The 12,429-nt window shown below is 33.4% G+C and overlaps 4 protein-coding genes across 4 annotated transcripts; 2 read left to right on the top strand and 2 right to left on the bottom strand.

The window, feature by feature from the left end:
- Positions 1-3,097: 3,097 nt before the first annotated feature.
- LOC108837167 (transcription factor MYB56-like) lies at positions 3,098-4,966 on the top strand. The gene is made up of 3 exons (XM_018610236.2): positions 3,098-3,535; positions 3,851-4,294; positions 4,734-4,966. The coding sequence occupies exons 1-3, from the start codon at positions 3,202-3,204 to the stop codon at positions 4,895-4,897; spliced, it is 942 nt and encodes a 313-aa protein (XP_018465738.1). The 5' UTR covers positions 3,098-3,201; the 3' UTR covers positions 4,898-4,966.
- A 488-nt stretch (positions 4,967-5,454) lies between these two features.
- Positions 5,455-7,714, bottom strand: LOC130503023 (peroxidase 57-like). The gene is made up of 3 exons (XM_056997700.1): positions 7,469-7,714; positions 6,537-6,985; positions 5,455-5,995 (listed from the first exon to the last, which is right to left on the bottom strand). Exons 1-3 carry the CDS (start codon positions 7,712-7,714, stop codon positions 5,710-5,712), a joined length of 981 nt encoding a protein of 326 aa, XP_056853680.1. The 3' UTR covers positions 5,455-5,709.
- Positions 7,715-10,844: 3,130 nt separating this feature from the next.
- Positions 10,845-11,933, bottom strand: LOC130503024 (uncharacterized). The gene is made up of 3 exons (XM_056997701.1): positions 11,677-11,933; positions 11,197-11,458; positions 10,845-11,108 (listed from the first exon to the last, which is right to left on the bottom strand). The coding sequence occupies exons 1-3, from the start codon at positions 11,908-11,910 to the stop codon at positions 11,044-11,046; spliced, it is 561 nt and encodes a 186-aa protein (XP_056853681.1). The 5' UTR covers positions 11,911-11,933; the 3' UTR covers positions 10,845-11,043.
- Positions 11,934-12,101: 168 nt separating this feature from the next.
- Positions 12,102-12,424, top strand: LOC130503025 (50S ribosomal protein 6, chloroplastic-like; the record flags this gene model as incomplete). The annotated part of the gene is made up of 1 exon (XM_056997702.1): positions 12,102-12,424. A coding segment is annotated over exon 1 (255 nt), but the record flags the coding sequence as incomplete, so codon positions are not given.
- Between the last annotated feature and the right edge of the window lie 5 nt (positions 12,425-12,429).

Genomic DNA, 12,429 nt, shown 5'->3' with positions numbered 1-12,429 from the left:
ACACTTAACTCTAACTATATTTCGACCAACGAAAAATCAATTAAAAATATTATTAATATATTTTGCATTAAATTCTAAAGTGATATTTATTTTGAAACAAAAATTAAAATGAAATGAATGGACTAATAATTTGTTAGTTTCAAAACATGTAACATACTACTGTATTAAACTTTAAAATGATAATAAACAGTCAAAGTTAAACTGAAACATATCGGCACTAATTGGTAATCATCGCGGAATCGTGGAAAAATTAGTTAAGTTGTGAAAAAAAATTAATTAAGCTGTAAAAAATTTTAAAATTTGTGAAATGATGAAATACATGTTAAATTTGATCAAAATATTTTATTCGTACTCACTTTACTGTAAGAATTTTTTTTGAAAATCATTAAAATTTATTAAAAATACTATTATATAACTACAAAAACTATTACTATTTATTTAATAATATGAAACTGTTAATTTTGTAAAAAAAAAACTATGCTAATCTAGTAAAACTCAATTTTCCATTTAATAAAAATTATCTTTATATTTTTGTCAGCAAAAATGTAAATCTGTATTTTTGCGTTTTTTTTCATTCCGTAACTTTTTGCTGATTGAAAGAATACTTATCTAATCGAGTTTGAAATGTGATTCCGACATTTTGTAAGGTTACCAATCAAAGCCATTATTTAGATATGTTTAAGCTAAAGTAAGCACAAAAAGATATACTAGTACCCTCTTTAAAACGATTCTTATAAAACATCAATGATTCAATGGTGGTAAAAAGAGAGAATAATTCTATTCTTTTCGACCTGGGAATATCATTGTGGTGTGGATTAGTTGCCGATAACTGCCGTCAACTTTTGACTAATGTTTATTTTGACTAATACTTTTGCATGCATTAAACTATTTACATTGGATTAACTTTTTTTTTTGGTTTTGGATCCTTGTGGACTAAAGTATTGGTCAGTGCGTGGACAATTAACTACTTCGATAATGACTTTCAATATAACCTCACTAATTCGCATAAAAACTGTATTTTATCATAACGAATTACTATATTCATCACTCTGATCTAATATGTTAGCTCTATGCCACAAGTGCAATAGACCAGCTAACAACTTTGACATTATTTACGGTTAACTTACATATAGAGAGACTTTATGTCAGTACCTCATGAGATAAAGCCTTAAATTCCTCAAATTAGTTAAAGTGACCTCTTTATTATTAATCAAGAAACTTTCTCTAAGTGAGTGTAATTAGTGTAATTTCTCATGATTACCCAATACTTTAATGTTATGATTTGGAGTTTCGAATTATCCCTATCTCTGTCTCTACCTTTTGTTTTATTATGGTTATATACTTATATAAAATGATTTGTTAGACTACTAAGATAATATTTATTCGACTGGGCTGTGATACCATGGTTGCTAAACATATTTTTATAAATCCATTTTGTAGATATATCTTTCATATTAATTATTTTTACCACATGTAAATCAATATTCCGAATTACAGTTCCAAAACTTTCATGGTCACTGGACAAAGTTATTCCATGGTCGAAATTTTTATTTGTGAAATGTCACGAAACAAGTACTAGTATTATTCAAGATAAAAGTTGAACTGGTCCATAACGGTTCAAGGATCTTTCTTTGAACTGGAAACAGAAATACGTGACACATGTTAGGTAGGAACACGATCCGCTCGTGTGTAACAGTTTATGATGTCGTCATTCCATGTCGATACAACACTTTTTTGTTTGTTGTCAGCAGAAATTTTTTTAAATTAGCGAAACCGTTCCCATAACCGAAACTCACATAAAACAACACTATAAATAATGTTTTGTATACTTTTATTTCGTTTATAACGTTTCTCTGTACTACTATGTTTATTTTAGTCTTTGTTTTTTTTTTGCTGAATTTAATTCCATGTTGGGCTTCAGTTACGGATTCCCTCCATTTTAATATATCAGACGTGTCTGGTTGCATACTCGTTCTAATTTACTACAATTAATAAAAGCTAATGATTTTCTCTAAAGATAATTAAATTATTGTTTTGTGTCATCGTCATATCAATGCTAGAGTCATGCCTGTGGCGCATAAAAACACTTTTACATTCAAATACGTGACCATGCAATTCTAATATATAACGAATTCTTTGAAACATACACATTTATAAACGTTATGGAGAAAAGAGAAACTGAGAAAAGCAATTTCTTTCTCGCCCTTCAAGATCTTTTCTTGCTTTGTGTCCGAAACAGACAAATTGATTCTGTTGTTTTCCCCGAAATTAACTCAAACACAGACGACGTTCGTACGTTGCACACGTGATATATATGTATGTAATGGTAAAGCTACACGAGCGGTGTTTAGTCAAAAAAATAAAAATACACGAGCGGTTCGAAAATGTTTTTTGAGTTTCCGAGACTGTTGAGTCTGTGGGGCCTATTGTCATCGAACCCTCAACATGCACGAGCGGTTCTCGTTTTGCATGCAACAACACCACACGTACCCACCGACTTTTTCAAAGCCTTACTTTTGCACGTGTGGAGAGAGTGTGTACTAAACTAAAAGTATCATATTAACCAAAAGTTTCGTTTTGAGTAGAAAATAAGATGCAATCTGAACAAAAATGAGCATAAGTTCTTTATAATGTATAATTTATAACAAAAAAATAGCAAGCAGCTCCTAAAGATATTGATGAGAAAATTTTCATACTGCAACCAAATTTGCAAGACCACCAACGACTAAAAGTATAGTTAAAATGATAAATCGTAGGTAAATTACGAAGTTCCATAAAGAAAATAGAAAATATATACAACATTTGATTAAGTGTAATATGTGATAAAATTTCCTCTACATCTTTTGATGTGTGCATAAACCAGCTATCAATTTATTTGTCTCAAGTGCTTTAAGAATAACAACTTAACGTCCATTGTTTAGTGTTTACCAAAAATAAAATAAAAAAACTTAACGTCCATTGTTTTTTTTTTGAAACCACTGAAACTTAACGTCCATTGTTAAAGTATTCTTATCTATATGATGTAAAAAATCGTATATTATTAACTTGTAAATAAATATAAGTTAAGTTCAATAAAAAATAGAGAATCTATCTTTCCTCTTCCACCATATAAACAGTGGAAAACCATTCAATTGCTCTCACTCTTTCTCTCATTCTTGGTTTCTTTTCCTTTAATCCCTAACCCAGGAAAGAAAGAGAAAAATGAATCTAAAACTCAGTGTGAAAGTTCTAACAGGTAACAAAACCATCAAGCTCTCGAGAAAATTTGAAGAAGCAAACAACTTCGAATCTCCACCAAACTCGCACACTAACTTCTCTCTCGCTAGAAACCATCTTCACAACAAATCGTACTCAGTCTTGGAGAGGGGTGAAAATGAAAATAGTCTGAAAAGGAGGGGCAATAATGGAATGAAGACAAAATTATGCTCAAGAGGACACTGGAGACCAACAGAAGATGCTAAACTCAAGGAGCTTGTTGCTCAGTTTGGTCCACAAAACTGGAACTTGATTGCTCACCACCTTCTTGGTAGATCAGGTACATTTATTTACTTTTATTTATCTGCTTATTAATTATTACTCTCACTCTCTCACAAAATTCCGTGAATGCGCAAGTATGCATATATATTTTTAAAATTGGATAAAATTTATTTTGTATCGAAATAAAGTCCTGTTCTTTTTAATCAAACATCTTGTATTTTTTTCTTTACAAATGAGCATTTTTTCATTTGACAAAAAAGAGATTTTCTCCAAAATTAATGATATTGATCTTAATGACTAGGAGCTAACGTCAGTGACATATTTGACATTAACTATTAAAAGGGTAATTATTAATGTTGCGTATTGATTTCAGGCAAGAGCTGTAGACTGAGATGGTGTAACCAATTAGATCCAAGGATTAACAAGAACGCCTTCACCGAGGAAGAAGAGTCCAGGCTTTTAACTGCTCATCGAGCCTATGGCAACAAGTGGTCTCTAATCTCACGTCTCTTCCCGGGTCGGACCGATAACGCCGTCAAGAACCATTGGCATGTTGTCATGGCTCGACGGACTAGAGCAAGTCAACGACAACAGTCTCTTCATGCACCGTCAGGAAACGCAGAAATGAAAGCCTCGTCCTCGTGCCGCTATAATAATGGTGGGTTCTTCGGTAGGGTCGGCGAGGGTACTTTGGTCAACGAAGCAGATGATGACGATGGTTCAGCTGTCTCTACTTGTACGACGGAGCTCTCTCTCACTCCACCTTCTTCAACTCACCAGCCGCGCTTCTTGCATGACGATTATACCCTTGCATCAGGTAACAATTTATGTATTTGTTCGCTTGCTTTATTATATTTTTATTACGTTAGTACTTTGTCTCTTTTTAGAAAGAAATTATCTTATTACATTCTTGCGATATGAAAAGTATGGAAACTTGGAATGTTTTTGCCCTGTTTTCTTGAGAAGCGTTTTCGTGAATCTAACTATAGCATCGATTATAATCGACTTATACTTTAATCGATATCACTAAATGATAAATTTGGCATACATGGACGACGAGTGACCACTTCGATAATTTTCATGTATATGGCAATAATGACAAATTTGGATGACAAGAAAGAGAGAAACAGTTTTTTATATCGTAATAGTACATATTGGTATATTAATATAAGGAACTATAGTACAATGTCACGCTACTATTTCAATACAACAAATTCACGTGGGGCTAATAAGAAAATATTTTGATTATCTTACAGGTAAAGATGGTCAGTGTGCGCAGAGAGCAGAAGTAAATGGCATATGTAGTAAAAAGATGGACCATCAAAATCGCTACACAACCACAATCAGTGAAAGGGAGGTGGAGATGAAGATGAAGAGTGGCTTTTACTTCTTTGATTTTCTTGGAGTTGGAGTTTCTTAATTAATTATATGAAGAATTAGGGTTCGTGATAAGGGAACTAATTGTGCAATAAAGAAAATGGTTTAGTTTCTTCTGTTTCACCTGGTTAATTCTAGCCATGTTTGTTTACATTTTAATTTGAGCTTCCCAAGAAGTTAGCTAGGGGGAGGGGGAAATCAAAACCTGTGCTGCTTTTCTTAATTCCAGCTGCATATCATCTCCTGCATAAGATCATATCCTGTATAGCATTATTGATGATATCAGGAATTGACCATCTACAGTTTAAAAATATAATGTCATTTCACATACTTCAAATCTTCAACCAATGGAAAGGAACAATTAAGGGGTTTCAGATTCATGCGATGACAAAATGGATGCTATTTTATCATGTAAATAAGAATGATGCAACTTTTCACCTGAAGGGTGACAGACATCAAACATCTCCGGTCACTTTGCACTGGAGATCGGAGAATAAAATTGATGACCACAAACTTCTCTGAGTTGCTTTATATGGGACGTCTAAATATTTGAGTCTTTCATGTATTTATTGTAATTGCATCGCAGAACAAACAAACAAGTATTTAAAAATATATATATATGATTAATCAGTATTGTCAATACCACAAAATAATCGTACGAGGTAAAGATACATCCTCCGGCATATAATTATGTTTTTCGAGAATTAAAACCATAAATCCAATCCACGAAAACCCTTATTTAAGCAGAAAAACCCAACAAAACAAACAAATGATTTAGAAACATAAATAAGATCTGAAACATATGTTTCAAACGTAATGATTCCACACATAATTAGTAGTAATTTATCAAACTCATTAGTTGAATCTCCTGCAGTTTCTCCTGATTTCACCAGCACGACCAGTGAGCACATCAACGGCTCCCATCTTTATGATTGCTCTAACAAATTGACGTTTGAAGTAAGCATTGTTGCTTGCATATCGAGCCACAACACCACGAGTCTGTCGGTCTGTCGCGAGACGCTGGTCAAGCTGGAACACTCCTCTCTTTTTACGGAGCTGTTTGAAGAATTGGTTGTCGAACCTTAGTGGAGTCGACTGGTCTAGTGAAGCTGTCGCGCTGTTTGCACACGTGTTCCTTAGACTACATTACAAGAACACATTCTAATTAGTATTTCTATGAGTTAAAATAAATAAATTTTGTTTTGCATGCAAAACTAATTTGCTTAAGTTACTTTTCAAGGAAACATGCCAAACAAGTTTAACGAAGAAAGACATGCAAAAACTAATTTGCTTAAGTTTTCATGGAAAATTTAGTTTTCGAACTTTAATGAAAAATGTCCTGTAATTAAATAACTTAATATATACATGTATATATATAATTCTTTTTCTTTTTACATCAAACAACTATTTTATTACTTAATATATAATTAATGTCAACCACAGATACTGTCATATTTTTAAAATAATTAAAACTGGGTACATTTTAATTTGAAGATTTCAGAAGTTATAAATTAACATTTTCAACAAACAAACTGCTATATAACATGATCAAAATAAAATTTAAAATCTTCTCAAACTTAGAATTATGTTCATTCCTATGTAATTTATTTATTTTCAATAAATTTAATCTTAAGTTAGTTTATGGTGGGTAAATGATTGAACCTGTCTGGTTTAAAAGTTACCTGGAAACCAAAGCTGGGTCCATGGCTGGGTCAGGTCGTCCGGTTCCTTGGAAATTCGTGAACCTGTCACTGAATAGACCACAGTTTCCCTTACCAACGGTATGTGCACCTATAAGAGCCACAGCGTCGAAGACGTTCATCCCTTTGTTCGTGAACAAACTGACGGCTCCGGAGACGGAGATTGTTGGACCTGGAAGAGCCACGTCAACATTGTTTGAGACTAAACCATCGCGCCTTCCCGTGGGAATGCTGTAGCTCGGGCCTCCGGCTAAGAACACAGAGTCACGTGTCGCTAGTGTGATGATGTCAGAGCATGAGACGGTGGATGGACATGCGGCCTCTAGCTGAGCCTTGATCTGGTCGATCAGGGCAAATTCTCTAACGCTTCCGTTTGGTCCGGCCGTTTTCTCAGAGTTGGTTCCGTCAATGAGAAGGGAAGCGTCGCAGCCCTACAAAGAACGAACAAAAATATTAAAATAAGGTTAGCCAGACTAAATGACATGGTATGATATGGTTCAATCAAAAAGAATGATATGATATGAATCGAAGATATTGGAACTAAACTCGAATAAACCAAAAGAAAAATTAGAGACAAAACTCGATTGAGGTAGGGTCTGTATATTAATTGTGTTAGAATAATTTACAACATCTGTATTTATGTAATGTCAATAACTTGACATTTTTCTTTAACGAAAACTTCTTTATCTACTAAAAACGTATTTCTGTTAAAAATATACTGTTCCGAGATTTAAAACACTGTTAGAATCAATAAACCTCGTATATATCATATCATGAGAATGTTCTTTAAAATTTTCATTTTATATACAAATATGCTGCTTCCGAACAAACTCATAAGATAATCTAACTTCAAATTGACATATCATTTATTGAACATGTTTGAGCCATATAGAAATGCTATATTAAATTCTTACCCTAACGAAACAGTCATGGAAATGCATACGGAGCAAAGCTGCGGTGACGGTTTGGTCAACACCAAACCGTTGGCGCACAAGATTGCGTACGATGGTCTCGGCTTGAGGGCATGACTGGCTATAAAACCCGACTCGTAGTTGAGCAAATGCGATCGGGAAAACAAAGAAAAGCACAAGAAGAGAAGAAAACTTCATCATTTTTGTAGATAAGAAGTTTTTCTTCTTGTGGAAGGGATTGTAAGACATTTGGGATCAACCATACGGTATATATACTAAAAACTCAACCGACGTGAGAACAATTCAAATTTATAAAATTAATATATCTCCTATATGTGCCGAATACATGTGAATGTCAAAGGTATAATATGGAGAGAACTAAGTATTTTTGTGCAAAGTCGTGCGAGCGACTTAGTGAACATTCCTATGCCATGTTGTAAGTTTATATATTGATACTAGATCTTGACCCGCGCTTTGGAAGCGCGGAATATTTTACGATGAAAAATTTCACTAATAACTTAACAAATATTTTGTTAACTTTTAAAGAGTGTGTATTTAAAATATTTTTGTATTTAAATCAGTGTTTTTAAATTCAACCCGATTGTGATTATACCGGTTAATCCGGAGATCTAACAATTCAATTTAGTTTTTTAAAATATTCATATTAAAAAGTCACTAAAACCCGAGACTAACCGATTGAACTGATGGATGACCGATATGTAATCTAATTTGATTGAAATTGTAATAGTTTCATAATTTGTAATCTTATAATTCAAATTTTAAAGTTCATTATTTTGTAATTTCTGAAATTATGACGTTTATACAAAATTTTAAAGAGAAAATGATGGATATAAAATAACTAAGATTAATTATTGTATTGTTTGGAAACATTGATAGTAGTATATAAAATATACTGTTTGGAAACATTGATAGTAGTATAAAGAAATAAATATATTGTTTGGAAACATGGATAGTAGTATAAAAAAGGAACATTAGTAATTTAATGTAAGTTTAACTATAAAGTATAAATGTGTATTTATTTTAAAAACTTACAAAATAAATGTTAGGTCCAAGAGAATGTTTTTGTTTTAATAAGATAGATAAGTTTATATACTGATGTACTTTATACAATATGCTGAAAGTTTGATACAGCTAAGTCGATAGTAGTAGAATTGTAATTAATTACATGGTCGATAAGGTGGCATTATCATCGTAATCTATATCACTTTCAGTTTTTCTTTGCCGGTTTCGATTTTGACAGAAATGTTTAAGTCAATAGAAAGAAAGATTTATATTAAATGATATGATAGTAAGTACTAGGAACGGGTTATCTTTAAAACCAGTTGGCTTTAAAATATTTATTTTAAACTAACTATATGTATATATTAGTGACAAAAGAACTATAATATGTATATATTAATAAGACTTTTATATGATGATTGGAAATGATTTGATGGACTTGCGAGAATACAACGGATTTAAGTTTAAGGCATTACCGTTAATCGTATCTGTTTCATTTAATTCTAGTCAATGGCACATGTTACATGTACAACAGCCGAATATAATTGCACCACACCAACTTACGAATTGAGGCAATATTTAATTTTCTTATAACCCTTTTTAGTGGATTTTGTTATAAGGAAAAGACGACTGGTTAATGAATATTATATACATCAAAGCATATAATACCACAGCAATTGTTCCATGTAATGTACTCGCAACAAGTCTTAAATTTTGAATTTTGGATGCTATATTATTAGTATTCTTACAGCAATTGTTCCATGTAATGTACTCGCAACAATTCTTAAACTTAATTTTGGATGCTATATTATTAGTATTCTTACACAGCTAAAAACGAGTCTAAAATTTCACAAGAGACAGCATATAGGAGATTTCTGAGACACGAGTGGAATAAAATATGAACAAGTCAAAAGTAAAAGTAAAAAAGAGGATGAAAAGTTGTCAAGATGAGACTGGGATCTAGATATCCGAGAAATTTAAGATATCCGGATTTAGATTTAGATTTGTTGGATCCGTTGATTTAGTATATGGATATAGATTCGTGGCTTCTGGATATCTGGATTTTGGATATTTATTTAAATATTATATTATTCGTGGATATCAGGATTTAAATTCAGATTCATAAAAAATAACTAAAAAAATTATTTTTAAAAATATTAAAATTCTTAAATAATATTTTAAATAAATATAATAATATAAAAGTTGATGACAAAAATATATTTAGTAAATATTTATACAAGATTTATAAATATATGTATATAATATAAAAATTAAAATATAATATTATAAGACTAATTTTATGTATAAATATTAATATATAAATATAATTACTAATAACACTAAAAGTTAATATATTTTAAAAGTACGGATCCATATCCGGATTTTATAACCTAAAAATTTAAGATATTCAAAACTCCGTTAAGTTTTGATGTATCTATTTTTTTTTACTATTCAGATTCGGATTCCGGAGCACTAAATATTTTTATCAGAACGGATTTTGGATCGGATCAAGAATAATAAGTCGCAGGTGGAGAAAGTTGTTTCCTGAAAAAAGCGAGAATGAGGTCTGGGAAAATTATTATTGATGCTTACATTATACTTTATGAGTTATAATTAATTCAAAGCCGGTTTCGTGGGCGAGTTGTGTCAAGAAGCTGTCACGGCTCAGATGATTTGCTTGTAATAATGGGAACACTATATGAACTCGTCTTTTTCAATAATGTGCAAATATATAGTAGTTTTTTGTTGAGATTAGCCAAAAATACTTTTTTTTTTAGCCAAAAATACTTAACACTGTGAATAATATGATTTCAGGAAATTTACATCGATTTCGTCCGGAGATTTACATCGAGTTTTTACAAAACTTACTGAGCTAAGATGCAACTGGTGAAATCTCTGCACTAACTGCAGGAATATGGGGGTTTATGATCCATACATATTTACTTCTTTCAGCTGACTCTCTGTGCTTTCATCATCAAATACTTCTGTGGTAATATCTCATTATCAAATTGCAGGAAGAAGAATCAAAACGGCTTTAGCATGTTACCTCATGTACTTGGCTTTTTGGCGTATGTTTCAGGGGAGAGTTTCTTCGGCTGCTGCAAGGATGTGTATTGGGTTACTATGTAGTTTATTGTGAGGATCCACAGAGCCATAAAGATTAGCTGGAGTGCGAGAGGAGGAAGAACATGAAATGTACACAGAAGGGAGACAGGAGGAAGAACATGAAATGTACACAGAAGGGAGACGACGATTGATTCAGTTCTCATCCTTAGTCTACTTTGCTTTCTTTCCCTAGGTTTTCATTGTCTGTGTCTGAATGCATAAACAGTCAAAAGAGTAGTAGAAAAGAGAGGGATAGTTTCTAATTTAGTCATTTTATATTTAACCACAGAAGATGAATCGAGCCTTTTACAAAACTGTGGATTACATCAGTACAAGAACAAAAATCTATATATGGAACTGACAAAGGTAGGATTCTGCAATAAGAACAGAGAAAGTCACAACACATAAAGTGGCAAAAACATGACTAAAAACAGAGTGAAACATGGGGGTCATCAATGGCCTACGTGACCACGCCCGCCACAGCTTTTACACATAATGTTACCACTTCCACCACAACCTACAACATAAGCAACAGAAATGGTTAAATATTAAAACATTACATAATCTGAGTAAGAGAAGAAGAAAAACAGGATAAGAGAATGTACCTAAGCAACGGACTTTAACAATGATGCCTTGGCTCTCCATAATGGAGTCAACGTAAAGACCAGTTCCAGAGCAAGTGGCACAAAGCAATGCACCTTTAGCTTCGCAACAAGTGCAACGCCTGTTATCACCAATCTCTCTCTCGGACATGGATAATCCGACAGGCTCATCGATGATCTCCTCAGGTATTGGCTTGTCGTAACAGAACATCGACTCGAGACTGCTTAATTGTCTGTTCACATCTCTTTTTAAACATGACTCAGCCTACATAATCAAAAAACAAAACAATGATTCTTACTAATGCTAGTACTCGTAATCATCATCATCATCAAACAAACGACATTTGGAATCTGCATTCAATTCAGATGCCAATAATTTGAAATTACTGACGATATTAGTAAATTCGTAATCCTGTTGAGTTTGAAATTACTGATGAATGGAACATACATCTAACCAGAGGGAGAGAGGAGAGAGATGTTAACCTTGAGAGACGAAGAAGGAGGATGAAGAGAGCACACTCTTACGCGGGAACCGAATAATCTAGGAGAAGGAATCACGCGTCGAGTTCTTCCGCCAACAAAACTCGATTTCGCCGGAAAAGCAAAATCTAAAGCGGTATTCATCGTCGACGAGATCGAGATTTCGAAAATCGAATAGAGAGATGAAGAAGGTGGATTGATGATGATGATGATAGGCGCTGATAGCTTTGGAACCATCGCCGGTCATAGAGGTTTTGTTGTTCGTGATAACCGGACTATACCGATAATAGTATCCGGTTATCTAAATCAAGCCTATGAACATCGCTACTCGTAACGAGTTCTAAATGGGCTTTTGTAAATATGGGCTATATCTTCTAAGGCCCAATAGAAACTTGAATAAAACGAAAACTCGGAGAAGATATAACCTTCTCTAATCCGAAGCTAGAGGCTCTCATACTCAGTTTCACTGCAAGCAGAAAAGATAAGACGAAACGATATGTCTGTGTCAGCGATCTTTGGCACCGGAATCGCCACCGTCGCTTCATCCCCGGCTCTCCGTCAGTTTCAAGTTCCGAAACTGGGAAACGGAGGAGGAGTCGGAGGAGGAATGGGGATGGTGATAGAGTGTTCGTCGAGGCCGCAGAAGAAATCGACGGCTCATCACAGGAAGACGAGGCCGAAGAAGACGCAGCCTTGGGACATTAAGAGGAAGCCCACCGTTTACGCTCCTCTCCCTCCTCTCCCTCCGGATTGGTC

Source organism: Raphanus sativus, unplaced genomic scaffold, assembly GCF_000801105.2.
Source record: "Raphanus sativus cultivar WK10039 unplaced genomic scaffold, ASM80110v3 Scaffold0773, whole genome shotgun sequence".
Classification (NCBI taxonomy): domain Eukaryota; kingdom Viridiplantae; phylum Streptophyta; class Magnoliopsida; order Brassicales; family Brassicaceae; genus Raphanus; species Raphanus sativus.
Note: the sequence above shows the minus strand (reverse complement) of the source record. Positions and strands in the feature narration are given on the sequence as shown.

Excerpts from the sequence above, each read along its gene's own strand:
- LOC108837167 (XM_018610236.2), top strand. The coding sequence starts at position 3,202 with ATGAATCTAAAACTCAGTGTGAAAGTTCTAACAGGTAACAAAACCATC. Across the intron at positions 3,536-3,850 it reads CCACCTTCTTGGTAGATCAG|GCAAGAGCTGTAGACTGAGA; the intron begins GTACATTTATTT and ends TATTGATTTCAG. Across the intron at positions 4,295-4,733 it reads CGATTATACCCTTGCATCAG|GTAAAGATGGTCAGTGTGCG; the intron begins GTAACAATTTAT and ends ATTATCTTACAG.
- LOC130503023 (XM_056997700.1), bottom strand. The coding sequence starts at position 7,714 with ATGTCTTACAATCCCTTCCACAAGAAGAAAAACTTCTTATCTACAAAA. Across the intron at positions 6,986-7,468 it reads TCCATGACTGTTTCGTTAGG|GGCTGCGACGCTTCCCTTCT; the intron begins GTAAGAATTTAA and ends CGTTCTTTGTAG. Across the intron at positions 5,996-6,536 it reads GACCCAGCTTTGGTTTCCAG|TCTAAGGAACACGTGTGCAA; the intron begins GTAACTTTTAAA and ends CTTGTAATGTAG.
- LOC130503024 (XM_056997701.1), bottom strand. The coding sequence starts at position 11,910 with ATGGTTCCAAAGCTATCAGCGCCTATCATCATCATCATCAATCCACCT. Across the intron at positions 11,459-11,676 it reads CTCCTTCTTCGTCTCTCAAG|GCTGAGTCATGTTTAAAAAG; the intron begins GTTAACATCTCT and ends TTGATTATGTAG. Across the intron at positions 11,109-11,196 it reads TGTTAAAGTCCGTTGCTTAG|GTTGTGGTGGAAGTGGTAAC; the intron begins GTACATTCTCTT and ends CTTATGTTGTAG.